This window comes from Microcebus murinus, chromosome 29 (genome assembly GCF_040939455.1).
Source record: "Microcebus murinus isolate Inina chromosome 29, M.murinus_Inina_mat1.0, whole genome shotgun sequence".
NCBI lineage: Eukaryota > Metazoa > Chordata > Mammalia > Primates > Cheirogaleidae > Microcebus > Microcebus murinus.
In genome coordinates, this window is record NC_134132.1 from 9,381,354 (window position 1) to 9,407,691 (window position 26,338).

Genomic DNA, 26,338 nt, shown 5'->3' on the forward strand with positions numbered 1-26,338 from the left:
ATTAGACTATATATTCTGGCCCTCAAAACTAATGCTCTTAGCGGCACAATGCCTCTTTGTGATACTTTAATCACCTCTCTCTGAAATAGCATAGGATGACAGGCCCAGGACAAATTCTGAATCTGGCCTATTGCCTGTTTTTGAAAACAAAGTTTTATGGGAACCAGTAACACCCATTCATTCATGTAATCTAGCTGTTTTCTCACTACAACAACTTATTTGAGTTGTTGAAATACCAAAAATATATGACCAGGAAATCCTAAAATATTTACTAACTGGCCTTGACAGAAAACATTCGCTGACCTCTAACATAGACCATTCAGGATACGGGAAATGAATCTTTCACGATAAATCATTATTCTTTTTAAACTCTCGACTTCTCCCTCTCTGCCCAGAAGCCCATCTAATCAAAGAAAACCAAGGCAAATGGATCTATTTATTTTTACACATATCTATATCATAAACATAAATTGAATCATTTCTATTATTAATATATCAATAACCGGCCCTCTATATGCATTGTACACTTAACAAAAAACAACAGAAAAGAACATTTAAAAATATAATATTTGAAACAGTAAATCTCTGTGTTTTTATTAGTAAATCTAAACTAAAATAAAGTCAACAGTTAATGTCCTCAAATTTTCATTTTCCTCAAGATTAAAAAGATATATTCAAAATACAGCTGCCTTCCAGTTAAATGAGTCATTCGATGCCAAAAACACTTTTGCTTGTCTGTAAGCATGTGAATACTCTAAGGTTTACATTACTCCTACGCAATTGCCTTATGTTACCTAAATTTGTAACATCATATTTTCTAGACTTGGTGATTAAAAATAGGCATTTTCACTAGAGTTAAATATGCCTTTGATTCTGATTTTGAAACAGAAGCAAAACACAATTTCAGTGAAAATGTGTCTCAGAGGAAAACAATTGCAACCTTTCCACAATATCATTCCCCTAACTGGTTCTCTTCTCTCTCCCTCCTTCTCCCACCAGAAGCATTGATCACTCAAAATTATTCCCTGGAACACCTGTAGGGTGCCATCTGCTGTATATCTCTTAAGTTGCAGTGTGAAATTCTTGATGCCAGATTTAGCCCACTGAATTACACAAAAGTGTGTGAGTTGTATTACAACTGAAACATTAAAGCTGGATTCATGAAGAAAACTGAAAGTCAGACATGCATAACAAATCCACATTAGTGGTTATTTGATTAATTATTGAATATGATTATAACACAAATAGCAGATTACCACAGCAGTTACGTACAATGAGGGTAGCATTTACTGTTAATACTGTGGGCTGCAGTTTGTTTTCTTACAAGCTATCAAATAATACATGCGACTAGCAGATAGTGCAAGTACACGTACCAGGAAAGAAACCTCTGGCTGATGGGCATACACTTGTTTATCTTGATCCCACTCCATTTTTATTTTGACATCAATTAAGTATCAAGATGCACTGACAGCAAAAAATTAGGCAAAATATTTCTGCCACTTTCACAGGAAAAAAAGTAGAGTTGTAGGGAATAGAGTTGCTGGACAGGGAGCCACTCAGAGTACAATTTGGAAAGATTGAGTTTTTAATATATTTCACATATATAAGAAAATATTTTGTATATATAATGATTTTGAAAGAAACGTATAAGAAAATATTGGGTGTCGGGCAGGTGGGAGGGGGGAGGAGGAGATGGTATATACAACCACAACGAGTAAGATGTGCAACGTTTGGGGGGATGGACATGCTTGAAGCTCTTACTCGAGGGGGGAGGGGGGCATGGGCAATATAAGTAACCTTAACACTTGTACCCCCATAATACGCTAAAATAAAAACAAATTTAAAAAAAAGAAAATATACTGTGAATATAAAATAAATAATACCTACAAAAACCTCTGTGTGCCCTTTTCTAATTGTACACACCTTCTACTTACTACACAGATAATCTTATCCTGAATTTTGTGTTTAGCATTTCCTTATTTTTTTCTTATGGTCTTACTATATACAGGTCTATTCCTTAACACTATATTATTTAATATTTTTGAACTCTATATTCTGTATGAATTTATTATCTGTGACCTGATTTTTATGCTCAAAATATTATTTGTGGGATATGAGGTATATTAACATAAAACATTCTTTTAGATGAATATACTATATTGAAAGAGTAATTTAGTACAAACACTGGAGAAATCTTGAAATTATCTAGTAGTTTTGAACATGTGCTTACCTAGTACTTCTACTTCTGGAAGGGACCAGATTTTCACAGAGAGATTAAACACCTTGCCCCAAATCATGCACACTCAGTAAGTATGAGAGCTGAAATTCAAATCTGAGCAGTCTGTTCTAGTACCTGTATCTTGTGATCACTCTGCTAGATTGCCTCTGCAGCATAAGTAATAGCCTTAAGTAATATAATACTTATTAAATGAAAGATAATACCTCAATAGAGAAGGCATTCTATGTAAAATGAACTTTTGATTATCATTCTTGATTAACCTAATAAAATCTATAATGTCCTTCCAAAACTAAGACATATCTTATTTTAAAGCATATTTTTAAAACTCAAGCTATGTATTATTCATTTTCATATCCTTCACATTCATAGACCAATGCCTTATAAAGGAATGAACCAGTAATTTAACAACTGAGAACCTGCTGGAAATTACCATTTCTATTCTAGGCTTTAGCGTTGCAAATTAACACTTTGAATGGGTTGTTTTACATACTGAAATTCCTAAAGCCTAGGCATTATACTTTTGGAATTAATTTCAAGGGACTGCCAAATGATTATTAATTTCTAATGATTGCTTATCATTTCTTATCCTACTTACTTCTCAGCACCTTCCCAAATTGACCTTATTGAAGCAGTATTTTCTCTTGGCTTCTTGACAGACACTATACTCTTACTGTTCTTCCTAGCTCACCAGAGCTTCTTGATTTTCTGATCATTAAATATTAGGGCATCCTACCCTGGTTTTAAATACAAATTCTCTCTTCCATACCTTTAAACAGAATCTATACGATCATGAATACTCAATCTATATTTCTAGTCTTTATCTTTCTGGATATGCAGACACTTAAGTTCAGATTTCTATCTGATGCATACACCTGAATGTTGAAATAAGCATCTCAATCTTTACCTGGCCAAAACAGAACTCTTTTTGCCTCATATAGGTAAACTGCTCTCTTGAGTGTTTATTCCCTGGCTCAGAAAATGACAATACTATCTGCCTGCTACTCAAGCCACAACTTCCAGAGTTATTCTTGCTTTTTCTCTTTCTGTCATCACTCTATTCCAATTCACCAGTAGGTTACTTTCAAAACACACCATACATCTCTTGCCTTTTCTCTGTCTCAACTGGTCACCACTCTAGTGTGTCACCATGAATTCTCACCTCAAACAACCTTTTTTTATTTTATTTTATTGAGCTCTCAGTAGATGACATTTTACTTTTTATTTTTTTTTGTTTTCTTCTACTGTTATTAAAAAAGCTATTAAAGGCTTTCCTGAAGATATTACATTCCTACTTATGGAACAACCTTATTAAATGTTGGCCGTAAACAGTAAATTCAATTGACACATAGTAAGACTTTTGCCAAGGAATATTAGGTCAAATGTGCTGCCATAATTGGATAAGCCCAGAAAAACATAAATGGCAACAATGCGTCTACTTTTAATTTCAGCCAGCATAGCCTTTATTAACAATTATTAATATTGAATTATGATTCAATGAATACATGGTATACAATTAAAGAGCATTTACTGTTATATTCCCAAGTGTTGAAGAAATCTCAGATATTTTACACTTAGCTTGACCAAGTCAGTAATTATCACACAAATAAGATCACTGCAGTAGCTCGTGTTCATGGGTGCTTACCTCACACTCCCACTGTGATAACTGTTACACACATTTCATTATTTAATTATCCAAATAACCCTATGAGGTAGTTATTAATATTACATATGATGAAATAGAAACATAAAAACCTTTATCAACTTGTAGTAGCTATTACATTAAGTGGCGGAAGTGTGATATATGCCTAGATATCTGATTCCAAACACCTGTGTTCTTTCTACCACTCTAAGTGAGACTGGAGTTAGAAAAGAATTTTTCTCCACCTTCTCTAACCTCTCTCAATGGATTGTTGAAAATAATTACTTACATAGAAAACGAGTCATGGAATTATACTTTTCTCCTTTTCTTATCTATTTTCAATATCGAGTTTCATAGCCTCATCAAAAGGTAAGCCTTATACAGACAGAATAATCTTATAAGAAACCTATCAGTCCTCAGTGAATCCAAGATATGCCATTATCTAAACCAGAGGTTTCTTCAGGGAGTATGTACAATGGGATTCGTTAGTGTGTATGAAGATGGTGTTGTACTGTTGATTATTTTTTATGTTATTCTAAAAGTGAAGAGAAAATTAAGCTGTAATAACAATTTGTAAGAATTGATAATGGTATCCCAACTTTGTATGATAAATGGTCATAGTTCTTTTACAGGTGTCACAAAGGAAAAACAAAGATTTCATGAATAGAAGCTTTGACAGTGGGGCTAACAGTTCTGTGATGACATTTCATGAGCTGCCATCTTAAGTGTATAATTTGATGGGTTTTCATAAACAGGCAAGCCTGTACAACTACTACACCAACCCAGATGTAAGGTATTATTACCTTAAAAATCTATTTAATGGATACAGAATTATCCTAAAAGATAAAGCGTCATGCTGCAGAGTACCTGGTTCACTCAGACAGAAGGTGCCTTTTGTTTAAGGTTTTAGAATATGCCCCATGAAACTTCTCAACCAAACTATTAAAATTTCAAAAGCTTTAAGGGGCTGTCTAATGGAGTAAATCCCAAATAAGTTTCACAGGCAACCCAAAAGAATTTAAGAAAATTATATTCACAAAAACGCTTCCCGGTTGAAAACAATAATAAACAAATAAACAAAAATATGTTGATATAGGGAGATGAATCAATTCTAACAAAATAGATAAGTGAAAATCAAGGAACTATTTATTTGAGAATCAATATAATTTTACAGGTCTACATAGTTCATACTAATATTTGGGCTATGGAACATTTGGAAAAGACCTGCAATAGATTAAAGAGCTTAAAAATCAGATAATCGGATTTCCTGTAAAGTATAATTTGTGAACAAAAGTTGAACTATGCACCATAAAGTAAGCTTATAATAAAATAGGAATAAACACTTTTTCTATGTTAAAAAGATATTATTAATCTAATATGATTAGTTGGTATTTAAATGCAAATTTAATAATAAAATGTGAATTGTAGTTTGAAAATTCCTGGCTTAAAGAACATTTCAACAGACAATTTTTTGAAAGGCATCTATTATGCATGTCTTACTACTAGAACAGTTGTATATGCTCATCATATAATATATTGTCATTCCTTGTTGACAATAAAGACTCCTGCTTTACGAATGGGCCATACAAACATAATTATTGCTCACTCTACATGAGCTTTAAAGATCAATTCTTTTCAGTTTCTTCAAATACTCATTAATGAAGAAAAACATGGGAGTATTAAAAAAATCTCAATATATTCTGAATATTGAATCTATAGTGAAGATCATCAAATATTTTAAAATCATAGAATTAAGTACCCTACAAAAGCCTCTTGATACTTGTTATCAGTTCTTCCTACCTCCCTTTTACTTGAATTGATCTGTTATTAAAATCTAGACCAAAGACAGCAAGAAAGCTAAATAGTTAAATGTTATAAACTTTGAGATTGGTATCTTTTAATATAAGAATAATTAAGTTTGCCTTGTTCAAAGAGGCTGTGTCTGCATGTGAAGCCAAGGGTCAGGAAGATTCTACCTTGTCTATTCATTTGCAGGAAAATATTTATGGTGTCAGTACAGAAATCACGAGGTCATACATGTAGTGGTATGCTGGTAAATATTTAACAACAAGCTTGCCAAAAATAAAAAGCCCTACTTTTCTGTTTGCCAATTTCTGTGGCATAAATACTCCCACATGGCTGATTTTCGTTATCAAAATGACATAAATGAATCCACAATTCGGAAATATGCACAGTAGCTATTACATTTTACTTCTACTATATAAATCCAAAAGATATAAGGAATCTTACAAGTATGGATACTAGTAAAATAAATAGGAAATATGTTTTGAGTACTGATTACTCCTAAAAAGATAATCTGTTTCATTTTAAATTTAGGTGATTTATTTTTATGTCTTTGCTTAATTGCCAGCTCATATAATTCTTGACATTCTGATAGTGATCAGGTATAAGGTTACCAATGTAGCATACCACGCATAAGATCTAGACACAAAGACTGCCCCAGTAAGGTAAACTGGAATGGGATACAGAGACAATCTCTTCTAGCCTTTGTTTATAACAATTGCTGAGAACCCATGAACTGATGTCCCCCATAGTCTGTGGCAATCATTTCTCTTAAATTGTCTTCTTTTTCCTGATTAAATCCTGGCCTCCATTGGTAGCTTCTAGCATTATTATTATTGTTAAAGTGTTAAAAAAAAAAATAAATATTAACAATCATCATTAAAATATAGCCACGATACTATTTATTCCAAATAATAATATAATATTTTTCTCACACTATTTATTAATATATCAATAGAGAGAAATCTATTGAAAGATAATGGATATAATAAAAAGTCACTGAACTTGGAGTCACAAATCTCAGGCTGTTGTCCTGAATTCACACATACTAGAGGAAAGTCATTTAATATTTCTGATCCTAACTTTCATATCTATGAAGTAATATTAATGTGTACACTTTTTATAAAACCCCCCCAGAGAGGGATCCAATCTCAGGGAGGTGGCGAGTATTTTGGAAGGGAAGGGCATAACTCTAACCCTTCTTAGGGAGAGGCAAAGATATACAATGTAACCAAAATGTCAAAAATAAAATCAAAACAAAACTTTTTATTGGGTGGTAGGCAGGCGGTAGGGGGGAGGAGGAAAGGGGTGTATGCTTCCACAATTTGTGTGATGCACACCACCGGGGGATTGGACACATGGGGGGGAGGGAGGGGAGGCAGGGGCAATATTCGTAACCCTAACAATATTTGTACCTCCATAATATGATGAAATAAAAAAAAAATCCCCCAGAGAAAATAATGGTTGTAATTACAAAAATCAAACCATAACATACTTGAGTCCTAAACAATGGCTGATTTCTGGGCATAAGGTAAAAAGGATCTCATTCTATATTTTTCTTACCACCTCACTATTTGACTAAGCACAGGCTGTGGGAAGGCATTGTATTCATCGGGCAAAATCATTCAAACCTGCAATTTGAATTTTGCTGGACTGGTTACTATTGGAACAAAAATAACTAAATAAACTATCTGTTATGGTGTCACATAAATAAAGTCCCAGTATCATTAATGTGAAGTACATTTAACAGGTCTCTCAATGGCTGTATAATAACATTTAAACATAACTTAATAGCTGATGCCCATTTTTCCTTACCTGACAAATAGGGGAAAGTTTGGAATCAATTTTTTTTAATTCATTCATAAAATCTTAGAATTTTAGAGCTGAAGAGTACCTTATACACCAGAACTCCAAACCCTTCATTTGACATATGATTAAAGCTAAGCTCCAAGAGGACACCTGACTCCCTGCCCAGCATCATACAGTTACTTACTGACAGAGCAGGATCTAACCAGGTCTGCAGACTTCATTGTCTACCAGCACTGAAAGCCATTAATCTTAGAGTAAATCTTTACCTCTTGAAGAACTCTCTTCATCTTTAATAGTAACGTCTTCACCGCTGTGCAGTCCTGTAACATCAGCCTGAACGGCAGAGAATCTATGCCTCCGTTTTCTTCCACACCTTGCAAGGGCCAATCTGCAGACGGACTGCTGGGCATTCGGCTGATATGGGAACACCTAGCTTCCTGATCAATGTCTTTTGCTAATTTCAGGGAAAGGTTCCTAACAAGAAAAAAACAATGAAGAAAAATTACAATGCAGCCTGCTTAGGGCAGTATTTCTGAAGCTGTTGATCAAGGTTACTAGTATAATAGAAAAAATTGCTTATGAACCTCATCACTTCCCCATATTTGTCTTTGAAAATTCTCAAGACCTTCTGTAGACATTATAAATAGGGTCAATTTCATATTTTGTGGTAAGATTCAATGACAATTGCTGTTCTAGATTATAATCTTTCCCCAATTAGCATTTCATTTATACATGATACTTATTTAACTCTCTTAAAATGTTTAAAGTCAACAAAAATCAATAAAAGACAAAGTTCATATCTAGGGTGTCTGATAACATGCTTAAAAATTAACTGGAAAGAAAAGATTAAGAAGCAAAAAGTTAAGAGAAAATAAATTTGGTAATTACTTATTAAATTGCTAAAGTAATCAATGATCGTTTTAGTGATTAAGAAAGACAGTATACATACTATTTTATGCAAAAAAAAAAGTTAAATAAATTAAAGATGTATAACTTCTTATATAATCAGCATATGAAGAAGGGAGGTAGAATATGCCACACCAAAATTGGTCACTATGGCACAGGATCATTTCGAGCCGAAGGCAATTGAGAAGATACAAGAAAAGCTCCCTGCCCTCCCTCTATTTGCCTAAAAGCAAACATCAATTTACAAAGATGTCCCTCCTCCCCTCTCTACCAGGAAGGACAGAAGTTAATTAGGAGACACAATTCTAGACCCGTATCAGCTGGGTGACATTACCCAAGGAAGCTATATAACAAACCTCACTGAACAGCTCTCATCTTCCATTCTTCCTCCATATATTTATCTTCCTACAATATGCCAACCTAAAAACTCAAAGTCCGTGTTGGGTAATTGGAGATCCTGGCCCCAATCCTGCCTGAGGATGCCAAGAGTTAAAACAAAGAAAGCTGCAGGGGACTGGCCAGCACCACCACCACCCACCTAAGTCCCCCACCCTACGGACCTGACTGAGAACATGCTGACCTTTACAGAAGGGCTGCCCTACCACACCAGGTGATGCACACCATATCCCCAAGTTAATGTTTCTTTCTTTGTGCTCGCCTGTATAACCACCTGCTATTTCTGGGTGCGGTGTGGAGAACTGCTCGGCCTGCCGCCACCGGTGCCTGGCATGGACGTACCCCCAAATAAACTCATATCTCTTTTTTCTGGTCCTCCAGTTTAATGTTTAGTTTCCTTCGGTTTTTGTCACTTCTCTAAAAGTTTATGTGTTGAGATGCTACATGAGCCCAAGTTCTAACCACCCCTTTGAGTTACTCATCACTGAGTGCTCCTATGTGTGTCCAGGATATACATGTTTATAAAATTCTGTTTGTTTTTCTTTTGTTAATCTGTCTCTTGCCAGTCTAATTTACAAGGCCCCAGTCCAAGATGAAGCTAAAATGAGTGAGATAAAAAGAAAACTTTTCTTCCCCTACACATGCTTATCATACAATGGTTAAATTTTTAGGATAGTAATGAATGCAAAAATAAACCACTCATATTTATTTTGATTTTGTGGAAAATCAGCTATTATTAGAAAATAATGCATTTTGAACATCATTTATCATGACTCATATTGAAGACACATTTAAAAAAAGGATATTAAGATTGCAATTTTCAAAAAGGGAAAATAAGGCAGACCTAAAAATCATACAAAAAAAGACTATCACAATTGTCTTTTTTAAATGTTTGTATAAATTTGTTTCCATTTGTTAAAACCAAGGGACCTATGCAATAATTGTAGTATTATAGTTCAAAATATTTATTAAAAATAGCTTAGGACTTGTGCTGAATATCAATGCCATATTAAAACAAATATAAATTATATATATACACATACATAATTTTCTAAATTATATGACAAGATTCTTTAGCAACCTGAGTTGAGGAAAAACAAAGAAATGTGCTGATACTTGCCACTAAGGTCAGGCAAAGGTACAAATAAGAAAATATATCTTAATTAATTTTATTCAAATCTGATTATTCACAAACAGTATAATTTAATTTATAAATTACTGGATAATCAATAAAGAAAACACATTTGGATGACATTCAATTGCTTACTTGTCTTCACAGGAATAGTTATTGATCATAATTATCTTTTGATATAACAATAATTACTACCCCCATATAATGAAATAATAAATAATCATGGCTAAGACTTTTTGAGGGCTGATTCTTGGCCAAGTACTGTGCTATTTCATGTGTGTCAATTCATTCAAACCTTGAATAAGTTAAGGAGTAGATATAATGAGCATCTTCATATTCTATAAGGAAACTGAGGCACAAATAAGTAACTTTTCTCAGAGATAAAGAGCTAATAAAAAGTGGACCTGAAATTAACTAACCAAAGCACTTTTGCAATATAAGATTCCTTTCCCTACTAAAACACAATTGCATACATATAAGGTCAATATTTATATTGTACTTATGATACTTCAGGCAGTCTTGTAGAGACTTTATATGTATATACATATAAAGTTGATGCTAAAAACAACACTTTTAGCTTGGTACTATTATAATCTCCATTTCTCAGTTGAGGTATTTCAGGCAAAGAGGTTAAGTAACTTGCCAATGGTCACACAGCCAAGAAGGGATTTGAATGCTGGCAATGTATGCTAGCTTAAACCAGAATGCGATGCTACATCTCATGTAAAAAACAAGCAAATGAACAATAACAGCATACTTAGTTATACCAAGAATCATTGTTTTCATCTTAAAATGTATATTTATCTGATATGAATGAATCATTTTAATTATACACAACTGCAGTGAACTATACAAACATTCGTAAAGGTTTCTATTTTATTAATATATGAATGACTTGTGTCCAATTTTTTAATACCAAGAAGAATAAAATAGAGTCTAAAAATCAGAAGAGATGGTTAAGTATATAGTAAATTACAGTAGTATTTTAATTATAATAGAATTTTCAAAGATTTATCAGGTTTAAGTTGTGAACTAGCCTCATGTTTGGCACATATTAGTCTGACTCAGTAAATAATTGTATAACTGAAATCAACTAAATAAATACAATAATGAGTGAAGGAATAAGAAAACATAATTCTTTATAATAACCTATGCATACAACTCTCATTTACACAGAGAAATATTTCTGCATGGTGAATTGTTATGTCTCATAGGGCTACCGTCCATGGTTTCAAGTTTTCTAGCACTCTTACAATAAAATAATTAAACAAACATTTCTATAATTCCTTTTAATTAGCTTGCTGATTCTTTAAAACTGTCCAACCATGGATCTAAACATTCGTGAAGAATGACAAAACTTTCAGGAACCATCCTAGTGTGAAGTTCTAAGACTATATTTCAGGAATTTACTAAAGCTTTGAAGATTACAACTGGCTATTTACAAATTTAAGGATCTCTGTCATTTTCAAACAGTTAAGATGGGCCATAAACAGCAATGCATTTAGAAGATAAAAGTAGCCATTTGTTTTACACATCAATAATTTGGACCTACTCTTAATTACAAAAAGAGAATGATGGCATTTTTCACAATTATTGAAAACATCCACATTGTACCCAGAAGAGCAACAGTGGCTAAAGTTGCAGAGATTAAATAGGATTCTGCCAGTGATCTCAAGAGACTCACCACAGTTATTAACTTCTTAACAGTTTATACCAAAACATAACTAATATTCTTTCACATATGAAAAACAAAACAATCTCTCTTGAAACATTTTACATCTACATTAAAAACCAGATCTGCTACCAGACTGTAGTAATCAAAACCATTCTTAATTAGGTTGAGGCAGTTAGCAAAGGGACTAACAGAGCCACTAGCTACTCAGCTGCCAAGGCCAGCACAGTCATCCTGTTTGATGTTTATGGCCACTGTCCTTCGTTGGTGCCTATTTTACAACTGTTCCATATTTTGAACATTAATGTTTTTAACAGTAGATTGGGCCCGAGATACCCAGGTGCCTTTGGGTAGATTCACCTAAAATATACCTGCGGTTGACAAGAAAAAAGAAGAAAAGTCTCTAATGTGAAGCCACCATGGCTTCCTCTAGTGCAGACAACCCATGAGAAGGCCAGTGAGAGTAGAACAAGCACCAGGTACTCTCATGTTCCTGCATTAGCAGGGTTCACTAATAACACAGTTCATGCACTTTGGGGTATACAATGCTCTCTCTGCCAACTCTGTGAATTATAGTTTCAGGGAACTGAACAAATGTGCTTTGTATCACAAAAGACAGTCCCTTACTTGGCCAAAAAAAAAAAAAAAAGTATGATATTGAAGCTGGATACAATGGTTCATTAATCACCATAACTACTGTACACAAAAAACAAAGACAATATAGTCTCCACTGAGCACATTTATACACAGGTCACCCTCTCCCTGTCAACTCTGTGAATCTTCAATAAAATTGCTCAGTAATATTTACACATGCCTTGTTGCTTATGAATGCTGACAAAGTTTTTATAATTTAAAATTTAGTGGCATTTAAATAAAGCTGAATTGAGACTACAAACCTTTCTCAGTCCATAAGTACCAAAATAATGGTTCTACATAAAATTAATATCAAAACTCATAAATACGACATTAAATGTATTCTTGAAAGATTAGAGGATTTGAGACTTTCAACTAGTTCTCAAACATTTAACCTAAAGTATTATGCTATGGTGAATTGGTTTTGGACTATTGTCACTGGGATCCTTCGTGTAAAAGGAATTTTCTACCAAGCTAGTTCAAAAGTTCATCTGTAATTCTATTTTCAGTATGACAGACAAGTTTAATAGGAAAACACACATCTTGACATAAACTACAGAATGGTTAAAAGAATTTTTCCTTAGCAGAGAGAGAAAATAAAAGTATTTCATAATTTTTTCTCATTTAGTTATAATTAGCAGCATCATTTTGATAGTGACAAATGTTCTTCTCACCCACAGGTACTCTTCATATCATTTGAAAACTTCCTGATACAATAGTGAAAACAACTAACAAAATACAAGCTCATGTCAGATGCACAGTGTTGATCCTCTTACCTGGCGTATAAACCCTTCCTTACTCAGTGTGCTGACATATTTCCCTATAGGAAATGTCTATGGCCAAAAGGCATCTCAATGACATACCTTATAATGTGGCTGATTTTCCAAGGAACAGAAAAGCAAAAGCAACTTCTATTTGCCAAGCACAATAAATAAGCATATGACTACCTTCCAAAGCTTCATTAAGTAGATTTGCAGAAAATAATATTTTTTTTTAAACCTTAACTTGGGAAACTTACTGTTATTTAAACCTCATTTTAAAAAGGTCCAGGTTATTTATGGTGAGTTTAATCATAGCCAGAGTAATTCTAAGACGGGCACAATGATATAAATCTATATTAATGAACTGGCATTCCCAGAACCTAACCAAACTTTCTGTTTAAGAAACTACCCACAAAAAGGTTACTGATAGTGAATAAGCTTTATATCATTTTCCATATTTCCTTTCAAAACAGATTGTTTGTCTGAAAGTGTTATTTTAGGAAAAACTTGTATCTCAAATTGTTCTATAATTGGATATTTAGTCATATTTCTTGAAGGGATGGAACCAACATTTCCCTCTACAGTAGTATAATGGTCATAAGAACTTAACACTTTACATTTAGATAAGAATTTACATGTGACGAGTTATTGTACCACTATCTGTGATACAGGAAGAGGCAAGATAGAAGCCAAATATCTTGACATAGCTAACAAGGTCTTTCATGATTTAGCCACTGTCTGCCTCACCAAATCTCATAACACCTGAATCCTTGCTCTTTGAGTTCCAAACACATGGGCCTTTACTCAGGCCCTTAAATGTGCCAAGCTCCACCCTGCTCCAGGGCCTTTGCATGTAGTTGTTCTATCCACATAAAAAGTGCCCCTTACCTACCTTCAGGTCTCCCCTTAGATAGAATATATCACTTCTTTAGGGAACCCTTTGTATCTGGTACCTGACCCTTTGAAAATACATAGGGATTTCTTTTCTATGATAAGCTTTCCTTTGTTGTAGCACTTATCATAGATGCAGTTAAAAAATTAATTAAGGGGGGCTTCTGGGAGTACACTGGACTGAGCTGATCTATACTTCTTTTCATGCTCCAAATACAAAGAAATACTAGATAGGTTACAATCACATTTATTGCTAAATATATTGCAGTGCAAAAGTTAAAGACAGATGAACTGCAGGTGCCAAGGGGAAAAAATCAAAACAGCAATAATTATACAAATTTCTATTGTAGTGGTTTCAGGATGTTGAACTTGGATGAGGATTGTAAAAGCAAAGGCTGCAGCTTCTATGCCTATACAGATAAGCCAACTCCTATGAGAGTATCTACCACTGACAAAGAGACCTCATAGTGCTGGGAGACATAAGAGTTTCAAACTTTTAAAAAGCCTCAAAAACCCAACCCAATCTACTGGTAAATTATTAGTAACATCCTGCTAGAATAACCCCATTCTTTCTCTAAAGAAAGATAATCAAATACAGACTCTCAAGAATATTTAATCATAACACCTGGAAAATATTTAAATGAGTAGACATGCAAAAAAGATGAAAAATAATTCATAGAAACTATGTGATAATGCCTATATTGAAATTAGCAGAAAGGATTTTAAGTAGCAATCTTAACTATGTCCCAAGTCTTTAAAAAATGGTAAGTCTCAACAAAGAAATGGACACTATAAAAAAGAACCAAATGGAAACTCTAGAACCAATTGATAGCATTTCTGAAAGGAAAGAATTATTATGGGCAGATATTGCTGACAGCCTGCCCACTCTTCATTTATATCTCCTTCCTGCTTCCTTCAAAAGCAAAACAAAACTTCCTGATTTGTTCAAATGCTGGTTCTCCTAGGGCTCAGGGAAATAAGAAGTCTGGTGGGAGGCTGCAATTATGCAGGGGAGGCTTCATATTTCTTCTCTAGTAACTAGAGCAACAGAAAAATGATAGTTGTTATCCTCTGGATGTTGTTTTGTCCTGATGTATTGTTTGGAACTGTTGATATAGCCCACAAATGTGATGAGAGTCAGCTGTAGGAAAATTGAAGAGCAAAAAAATTGAGTAGACCTGCCTCCCTGTTGGAGTCACCATTGCTTTTAAGCAACCAACTCTGGAGATTCCATATCTCTGGATTTCTTCTTACACAAAATCATGTTTTTGTTTTTACTATTTAATAAACTTTGAGTTAGGCTTTTCTTTTACTTGAAGGTGACAACATTCTAACTAGTATAACTACTCAAGGATATAGTCCAATAAGAAGGATGCTAAATCAAGAAATAAGGGTGAGATAACATAATTATGTACTTGTTTCTATATTTCAGACTAGCATGGTTCAAGGATATAGGAACAATACTTGTAATCCTTGTTCACTAATGTACCACAATGCTATGCACAATCCTATGTAATATTTTTTTTAACATTTTTTAAAATTTCAGCATATTTTGGGGGCACAAATTTTTAGGTTTAGGCTATGTATATTGCCTTTGTCCCACCCAAGTCAGAGCTTCAAGGGTGTGCATCCCAAAGATGGTGCTCACCTCACCCCTTATGTGTATATATACCCATCTCCTCCTCCCCCCTCCCATTTGCTCGACACCCTATAAATGTTATTACTATATGTGCATGTGTTATAGGTTAAAACAAATTTGATGGTGAGTACATATTATGCTTATTTTTCCATTCTTGGCATACTTCACTTAGTAGAATGGGTTCCAGCTCTATCCAGGATATTACAAGAAGTGCTAGACCACCATTGTTTTTTGTGGCTGAGTAGAACTCCATGGTCTATATATACCACATTTTATTAATCCACTCATGTATTGATGGGCAATTCAGTTGTTTCCACATCTTTGCAATTGTGAATTGTGCTACTGTAAATATTCCTAGTGCAGATGTCTTTATCACAGAATCTTTTTTTCTTTTGGGTTCATGCCTAGTAATAGGATTGCTGGATCAAATGGTAGTTCTACTTGTAGCTCTTTGAAGGATCTCCATATTACTTTTTAGAAGATGCACTAGTTTGCAGTCCCACCAGCAGTGTATGAGTGTTCCTATCTCTCCACATCCATCCCAACATATATTGTTTTGGGACTTTTTGATAAAGGCCATTCTCATTGGAGTTAAGTGATACCTCATTGTGGTTTTGATTTGCATTTCCCTAATGATTAATAATGTTGAGCATTTTTTCATATGTTTGTTGGCCATTCGTCTATCTTCTTTTGAAAAGTTTCTATTCATGTCCTTTGCCCACTTTTTAGTGGGGTTGTTTGATTTTTTCTCGCTGATTTTCTGAGTTCTATATAGATTCTAGTTATCAACCCTTTATCACACGTGTAACATACGAATATTTTCTTCCATTCTGTAGGTTGTCTGTTTGCTCTCGTGACAGTTTCCTTGGCTGTGCAGAGATTTTTAATTTGATAAGGTCCCAGTTATTTATATTTGTTGTTGCTGTGATTGCCTTTGGGGTCTTCTTCATAAATTCTTCCCATAAGCCAATGTCTATAAGAGTTTTTCAAACATTTTCTTCTAGAATTCTGATAGTTTCATGCCTTAGGTTTAAGTCTGTCATCCACCAGGAGTTGATTTTTGTGACAGGTGAAAGGTGCAGATACTGTTTCAGTCTTCTACACATGGCTATCAAATTTTCACAGCATCCTTTAATTAAATAAGGATTCTTTTACCCAGTGTATGTTTTTGTCTGCTTTGTCAAAGATTAGATGGCTATATGAGGATGATTTTATATCTGGGTTCCCAGTTCTGTTCCATTGGTCTATGCCTGTGTTCTTGGGCCAGTCCCATGGTGTTTTAGTTACCATAGCCTTTAGGTACTATCAGCCTTGCTGATTCCTTCCCATCTGGCTCAATTGTTGCTTCTTACCTTTACATTTTCATTTTGATATTGACACACCCTGTTTAGTCTGTGAGCCAGTAGGTGGTGTTCCTTGGTGAGATTTGACCACACCCTGCCTGATGAGTCAGCAGATACAGTAAATGGTTATGCAAATTGACCTCCCTACCAGTAGGGGGCACTTGCTGGGAGGAGCAGGCTGCAGAGTGCTGTTTTGGGGTCCTGTAACCAGCTCTTGTTCCTCTGGAGAGGCACTCTGGTGCCTCAGGTGGTGGGTGGGGCCCTGGGTCTTCAAGATGCTTCCTTATTCTCTACCTAGCCCCAGGGCAAGTGGGGGAGTAAGGCTGGATAGAGCTGGGTTGGGTGAGCCTGTCATCAAGCTCCACAAATGCTGTTAGCTGGGATCAAAAGTCTGTTCTCTCCTTCTGGGCAAAGCTGCCAGGGAGGGGCTAAAATGGGCCTATTCACCATAAAAGTCTGCATGTGGGGGTGGGGCTGTCTGAGACCTGCAGTCTGGAGCAGGCCTTGCGCCTTTCCACCCTCCCCTATTCCCCAGTGTCACCCTGCCCTCTGCTGGCAGGACCTCAAGCCAGTAGATCTCGCCTGGCTGTGATAAGGTTGGAGGTTCCCCGCCCAGGATCACAGCCTGAGCTGGGAGCAGGGCCCTCCCGTGGGAGGCGGAGTTTGCCCTCAAGCACACTGATCTGCCCCTGAAGGCACACACACCTCAGTAGGCTCCTTCACAAATATCCTTCTGTGCCCCTGGGAATATCATAGAGACCTGGGTGTATAGCTTATGTCCCCTGGGCCCTGGAGATCAATCCCTGACCCAGCCAGGGAGAGGAGTGCTGGTCTCAAGTCACCCACATGGTGCCCAAGCTGGATCTATGTCTCTCTGCCTCAGGATTTGGCCTGCTCTCCTGGAGCACCTGGGAGGGCTGGCGGGTAGGGAGCTCACAGTCTGAGCACCTCAGTCTGCTGTAGGGCCCCAAAAGGAAAGGTCGTGTTCCCTGCAAACACCTCCTGGGTGGTGGCTAAATTGTCTCTCTCAGCAGCCACAGATAGTGAAGGGGGAGGGGAGAATGGAGCAATATGGCGCCTGCCTGTTGGCTCGGGTCTGAGGGACGAGATGCCTGAGGGAGCCCGGAGCATGGTGCCCGTCCACAAGAGGCTCACCGCTCACTGGCAGAAGCCGCCTCTGGCTGGTGTCTGCAGGTCTCTCCAACCACTCAGGAGCCACCAGCAGTTCCAGACACAAGAGAGGGGAAAGTTAACCGCTTCACCTACCCTTGTCACTGGTCTCCACGCCTGTGGGGGGCCTTTCTCCTTCCAGTTCTCCTCAGCAACTTCTTCCTGTGGAGTCTCCTGTAGTTCCAGGCACCCTTTGTTCGGCCCTCATCATCTCTATGTTTGTCTACCTGTTTACTTTTTTTTCCACTTTCTTCTAAAATCCATCTTTTTTTGTACAGACACTCTGACTGGTGGTTTTTGCCCTCGTCAGCCATTCTGCCCCACCCCTGTAGCCCTGCCCCTCTACGTGATATATCAATGGAATAATCAAATTTACTGCAGAGAGATTATTATAGTCTATCTAGCTTCACATACCCATTCAATATAAGGAAGCTCAAACCTAAATTAATTTTCTGTGTCACACAGATAGAAGGTGTAAAATTCTGGTCTACTGACTTCTAGTCCAGTGTTTTTTTCTCTATATTATACCATATTTTAATAGGGTTAAAATCTGAAATATACTTGTATTAACCTATTCTAATTTCACTGAAGCTGGAATAGTAAAATTAAGTTACAGTTTAGGAAATTAAACAGCAAGGACTTCTACTACTAACTGAAACTAGTTATACTGGTATCTTCTTTGTTCAAAATTTTAGAGGAAGTATATTATGAGTACAAATCTGCTCATATAAACTTTGCAAGTTATTCCTTAGTCTTAAGAAGACTGACTTGATTGTCTATGTTCAGTAGCTTTTCTCCATGCTATTAGTGTCATGAGCATTTCTCTCCCCCATTTTCTACTTTTGTTTTCACATGTGAGTTGAGATCAAGGTTAAAGAGCATTTTACTTATTACAAGAATTAGAATCAATGAATGTAGAGATGAAACCACAATAAGGTTGAACAAAGAATGACCAAAATTATTGTTTATGAAAAAATTCCATACATGCAATATACGCACCAAATCTGTTTGTGCACAACTATGTATTTTTTCACTTTGTACTTCATTATTTAAATGTAGGTATTGTATGCTTTTAATTACACTATGATTGCATTAATAATCCCATTGGGTTTCTTTCCCAGAGCACTAAAACTGACAGAAAGTTGAGATCACAAAAGCATTAAAGACATTTCATAAACATAGGAATAAGTTAAACTCTTATTTATTGCCCCCTGATATTAGAGAAGTGGTTCTCAGCTTGGAAAATCTCAAAGGCTGGCTGTTCTTCCTATGTCTAATAGATATCAAACAAATATTTTTTAAAAAACACTAAAATTGTTTCTCTCTTGTCTTTCATGCAATTCATCATATAAACAACATAAATTCTCTGATGAGTCGGCACATTTTATATTCAACATTTTTCAAATTGTACATTTCTCTTTTGTGGGGATCAGAAAAATTCCCCCACTTTTTCATCTGTCATTCTATGGAATAGTGATTTTATTTGGGAGATTTGAAACTACAAAAAAAATGTAAATTAGAGTAGAACAAAGTCTGATCTCTGAGGAATAATTATCTCACTATGGTACAGAAGAGCTTTTAAACACTGCTGAAAGTTCAGTTCCATTGTAATAAATTATTGCTATGTTTACTTTCAAATGCATTTATAAAGATGAAAACTACTAAAAAAGGAGAAAGAGTTTTACTATATTAATCTTGTTAATATTTTGGTTGACAATAGTATCCCTTAAATATATTTTAGACAATGGGCATTTTTTATAGTTACCTATGATGCATACTTTATAGTTACCTGTTAAGTATATTTGTTGTTTTTCTTATATAACTTGAAGCAATTTTAATAAAGAAATATATGGGAGAATTCATTATCATTTTATTTTTGTTTTTGAAAAAAATACTTTTTTTAAAAAGTCACAAACTCCAACTCTAATATGATTTACCTATTATGAACTTCTTTTCAACAATGTTTCATACTTGCAGTGTAACAGAATCAGTAAGACGAGAATTATAATGTATAGAAGTGGAAATTATATTCTTGGAAATAAATATATTTTCAGTGCCACTTGTTACTTTTCCTCTTCCTTTCAATACCAGAATAATGAGCCACAAAAATACTAGTGTCTTGCTTACTTCATATCCATATCATGTAGGAAATTTGATTAATCTTTCAGAACCAAACTACCACCATAAAACCCATCCTATTTCATCACCACATAAAATAGTTAGAACCTAATGTTATTGTTTTAAGAGCTGGTATGTAAAATTTTCTTTTTATGGCCCTTTAAAAAGTGCACATAATGAGATTTTAGATATAATTTATAAGAAAAATTATAAAGAATATGTTACTGTATATATATATTGGCTACTAATAATTTGTGTTATATATAAATGTCTTAAGAAAAAAACACTATAGAATATCTTCATTTAGCAAATTATGTATCTAAGTAACCTTTATAAACTGGAATAAAGTTATAAAACACAATGTTTTATAAAAAATATAAGTGGCCAGAGCCAATTGCAATATGTGAAAATACTCTATTCTTTAAGTTGTCTCAAAATGAAATTCTGATATAATATATACCATCAATGATATGCTTAAATTATACACCCTACAGGCAACTATTTAGTTTTTGGAGATAGTTCTATGCCCTTCCCTTTTAGTAGTCAGCATGGGGTAATCTAAGTGAGATAAGTGTTAGCCATAAAGTTATAATACAGGAAGCAATGTTTCTAAAATGAAAATCAGTTCTTGCTCTGTAACTTGGTATAAATGGCATAATACATGGTGACTAGGAAACTAAAATTTTCAATACTTTTCAAAGTGAAAACAGTTGGAGATTATGCCTTTGAGTAGATCTTTAGAGCCACACAACTTTATCAATTTGAGAAAGATTAATAAAACCCACATCAATCTTCCCAACCAAATTTCATACCTTCCATTCCTCAACTGAGTAAGAAAAGGATTTGCAATGATTTATATTTAATTTCAATTAGAAAAAGTTTCCATATTACACAAAATGAGGGATCCCCAAATGCCATGACAGACCCACTATACATACACAAAAAATCATCTAGGTTACTTTTAAATGTATGAATTTCAGGGCTTTATCTCCAGCCCAATGTGTCATAACTTTGTATTAATTTGCCATACATTTAGTCTTAGCCAAACAAAACATACAGTGTAATAGCAGAATAGGTTAGACACATCTCACACTTCCTGGCCATAGGTTTTTTCCCTAGATATATGTGAATTTATTTATTTTTTAATTAATTAATTAATTTTTTTCCAGCATATTATGGGGGTACAAATGTTAAGGTTACATATATTGCCCTTGCCCCACCCCCCCTTGAGTCAGAGCTTCAAGCGTGTCCATCCCCCAGTTGGTGTGCATCGCACTAATTATGTATGTGTATACCCATCCCCTTCCCCCCCACCTACCCGACACCCAATAAATGTTATTCATATATGGCCACTTAGGTGTTGATCAGTTAATACCAATTTGATGATGAGTACATGTGATGCTTATTTTTCCATTCTTGGGATACTTCACTTAATAAAATGGGTTCCAGCTCTATCCAGGAAAATATAAGAGGTGCTATATCACCCTTGTTTCTTATAGCTGAATAGTACTCCATGGTATACATATACCACATTTTATTAATCCACTCACGGATTGATGGGGACTTGGGTTGTTTCCACATCTTTGCAATTGTGAATTGTGCTGTTATAAACATTTGAGTGCAGGTGTCTTTTTCATAGACTGACTTTTGTTTTTTTGGGTAGATGCCCAGTAATGGGACTGCTGGATCAAATGGTGGATCCACTTGTATTGTTTTAAGGTATCTCCATATTGCTTTCCACAGAGGCTGACCTAGTTTGCAGTCCCACAGATGGCTAATTTATACTCATCTGTTAAGACTGGACTAATGCACCAACACCTCAGTCAGGAACTCCTCTCCAAACCTCCTTCCTACCTTAAACTGTACTAGTTAGTTGCTCCTTCTTATTCCTCCAATAATACTCACCTCCATCATTGTACTTATCATATTCCAATCTATCTCCTTCACATGATTGCCGACTCTGATAGTGGAAAACCCTCTTTTGGTAACCTTTGTATTTCCAAATGCTTACCTCTTGGATGTCTCTCAATAAACATGTGTTGAGTGAATGTATATATGGCAATTTCACATACACCAAACACATGTGCTAAGAATTCTGCCTTATTAATCCTAAGTAACGGATTTACATATCACAATATCTCCTGGAGCACTTTTTAAATTTATCTCTGAAGGCTCACCAAAGGTAAAGCTAGTAGTAGTAAAATATTCTGGTTCAGTGCATTAGGGGTAGGTAAAGAAGAGATTGCCAACAAGTAGAATGAAAACAATGAAAATGGCAGAAATAATAATGATAATAACAAAGAAAACCAGGATGGAGTATGAATGTAGATATCAAGTTGTTTCATAAGGAGAAAATACCGTGGGCATTTTTTGCGGCCTCTGAGTTTAAATCCAGCCCTTCCTGAGGAATGAGGTTCTTATTTTCGGGGAGAACTACTTTATGTAAAACAAAGCTGTAGTAAAGGCTCAATTGATTGAGTAAGAATAGCTTTTCTGTTTAATATAGAAAACACTGTATAGTTTCCCACTTATTTTGAAGATTTTTCCTACTAAATAAAAAGCACAAAATTAGGCCCCAGGCAATAGCTGTCCCAAAGCCCTTAACCTAGAAATTGAGAGGCTTTTGAAATCATGAGTACTGAAGGAATTACAACATTTTGCCTGAAGTAAGTTTAAGAAAAATGAGAAAGCAGCTGAAAATTAATAAATTGAAAACAATTTTTAAATTAAATTTACCAGACCTAATTATATACTAAATTATATCAGTGTTTAAGATATTTCAAGACTCAATCATACTACTGATAATACACAATGACCTATAATTCAGTTTATCAAACCCAGAGATATCTTATAGTTTGGATTACAAAGCTATAGTGCAGGCTATTGATGGCTACTTCAAACTACAGTCACAGTGCACAGTAAATAAAACATAGCTGGCCCTGCAAACTCAATTCTATAATACATTATTCTCATGTGATATAAAAAAAGGTGAGGATTTGGGGAATATAAAAATATACATATAATTTTTTAAGAATAATCATCAAATATATTTTCAAAATACTTTTTTTTTTTTTTTTTTGAGACAGAGTCTCACTTTGTTGTCCAGGCTAGAGTGAGTGCCGTGGCGTCAGCCTAGCTCACAGCAACCTCAAACTCCTGGGCTTGAGTGATCCTTCTGCCTCAGCCTCTCGAGTAGCTGGGACTACAGGCATGTGTCACCATGCCCGGCTAATTTTTTATATATATATCAGTTGGCCAATTAATTTCTTTCTATTTCTAGTAGAGACGGGGTCTCGCTCTTGCTCAGGCTGGTTTTGAACTCCTGACCTTGAGCAATCCGCCCGCCTCGGCCTCCCAAGAGCTAGGATTACAGGCGTGAGCCACAGCGCCTGGCCTCAAAATACTTTTAAGTCCTTAGGTGCTCATGGTGTAGTGTTAACATAGTAATAACGGAAATATCCTGGTTAAGAATTCTGTTAACTTTAATTCTATATTTCTTAAGCTCATTTGAACATTCATTCATTAACTCATTCTTTCAATAAATATTTATTGTGCACTCATAACACCTAGTAATGGCTTTAAAAATTAGATTTGTGAAATATTATCATACATAATTTCATAGAAGATATCTGGGTTACTTATTACAAAATTGCCTCAAAAAAGGTACTGTATTTAAAAATCTCAATGCTAAATGTTATATTAATAAACAGGATAGAAAAAAGCAGACTGTGAACACGTAGAAGCATCAAATAGTGCTGATTATAAAAATTTAGTTATTTTGTAAACAATGACAAAGTTAACTGTAAATGGACAATAAAAGTGTGTCTATCCTCATTCTCTTTGAAACATATTGTCCATCCTTTCTCTAAAATGGAGAAGCCACTGTGCTTCGGCATAAATAACAGACCAGATTACTTGTGTCAATTAAAAGCATATAGCATGGTTTATACGTAATCACACATCATAGAAATGTCAAAGTATAAATATCTGTTGCAAGGAACAAACAAAAGATCCTTGAGGCTAGTAGAGAATTCGAGGCTAGACCTTGAAAAGGATGACACAAAGACAGAGTGTCATAGCTGAACTGATTTAAGTGATTCAGTTTAAAGTAGCCGAATTACCTTTCCATTATTCATCACTATAGCACCAACATAGACAAATACTACAATCACACATATAAACATTAAATGCGGCTATAAATCGCAAGGTTAGATAAGTTAGAAGCTGCAAAATGTTTTAGGTTTCTGTTGATGAATCCTTTCCTAACTCCTGTTTTGAGGACACAGACACTTAGGATGGTTGGACTTTATCTTTCGCTCCAATATATTCCTCTCTGTATGTTATCTCAGTCTCTTTCTATCTATACTGAAGGGTACTTGACATTTAAAACCAGATAACAGTGGTTGCTGGTGGCATAGGATGGTTTCTCTTTTACACAAGCAGCAGAAACACAGATTGGTATCGATGCTCAATTGTCTTTGAAACAGAGATGAGGATGAAAAAGAATATACCCAGTCCTTTTCTTAACAGAACCAAAGAAGAGCTGATAAAATATAACCTGCATTTTGCTCTTTCCTCTGCACAGGCAACTACCCATTTAGAAAGGATAACAGGAAAAAACAATTCCTCAAAAAGAAATCAAGTTTCATTCCTAAAAAAAGTATTCCCCAAATGACAGCATTAGGTTGTTATATATGTACTTTTTGATGTTTAAAAAGAACAAATTGTTCTTTTTTTTGTCCTTTTAAAAATCATTTATTGTATATATTTATAGGGTACATGTGATACAGGTTTGATACAGGCATACAATGTATAATAATTAAATCAGAGTAATTGAGATACCCATCACCAATCATTTATCATTTCTTTGTGTTGTTAAGAACATTCCAATTCCATTCTTTATTAATAGTTATTTTAAAGTATACCATAACTTATTGTTGACTATGGTCACTTTGTTATGCTATCAAATATTGCTCATTCTATCTAACTAACTATATTTATGTGTCCATTAATCATCTTCACTTTTTCCCCCTCTCTCACTACCCTCCCCAGCCTTTGGTAACCATCATTCTACTCTGTCTCCATGAGAGCAATCATTTTAATATTATATTTAGCTTCTACATATGAGTGAGAACATGTGAATTTGTCTTTCTGTGCTTGGCTTATTTCACCTAACATAATGTTCTCCAATTCCATCCATGTTGTTGCAAATGGCAGGATTTCTTTCCCTTTTATGGCTTAATAATATCCCACTGTGCATATGGACCACATTTTCTTCATCCATTCATCCACTGAAAGACACTTAGGTTGATTCCAAATCTTGCTGTTGTGAATATTGCTACAATAAACATAGGAGTCCTAAGTACATCTTAAAATTATGTCACCTTTTAAGATATTTTCATGGTCATTATGATATTAATATTTCCCTAAGGCCCAGCGATTGCATGGAATCTGAATAACAGTGGGCTTTAAACTCAAAGAGACTAGCCCCAGAGTATGTGTCCTAACTCTTCCCTTCAGAGTCAGCTGCTTGGCAAAATCGTCAATGAGCTCAGTAAGCCAGACTCTTAAAGTCATAAAAACATACTGAGAAAATACAGGCTGATTTCACCTCAGAGTAATTTCTATAATCTTTTTTATTTCCTTTATATCTAAAACATGTTTTCTCTTAGTCTTTAATAGTTTGTTAGCAGAGTGTAACTTATTGGAAAATTTAACTGAAAACTATTTTATTTTGTAAACATCTCCTAGACTAATGTTAACAGTTTTGGTATACAGGCATACCTCAGAGATATTGCAGGTTCGATTCCAGACAGCAGCTTCTAATTCTTAGGCACAAGTGATCCTCCTGCCTCAGCCTCCTCAGTAGCTGGGATTACAGGTGCAAGCCACCATGCCCTGCTAATGTTGATATTTTGACCTTCTGCCATAAATTATGAATGCTCTTAATGACATCTAAAATGGTGAATATTTTTCATAAGGTTTTTGATTTGCTTTGCCCATATCCATTAGCTGAATGACTGTGGCAACAATAGGTTTATGAAATGTATTTCTTAAATAATAAGACTTAAAAGTCAAAAATTACTCCTTGATCCATGGGCTGTGGAATGGATGTTTTGCTAGCAGGCATGAAAACAGCATTAATCTCCTTGAATATCTCCACCAGAGGTCTTGGGTAACAAGGTGC

At 35.0% G+C, this 26,338-nt stretch overlaps 1 protein-coding gene across 3 annotated transcripts in view; it reads right to left on the reverse strand.

Moving 5' to 3' along the window:
- CCSER1 (coiled-coil serine rich protein 1) overlaps positions 1–26,338 on the reverse strand; it is an 899,545-nt gene that overhangs the window by 565,037 nt on the left and 308,170 nt on the right. For all 3 annotated transcript variants that reach the window (XM_012774012.2, XM_075998660.1, XM_012774018.2), the window contains exon 6: positions 7,757–7,964. In XM_012774012.2, coding sequence (XP_012629466.2) covers positions 7,757–7,964 — 208 coding nt within the window. The remainder of the gene's footprint in view (positions 1–7,756; positions 7,965–26,338) is intronic.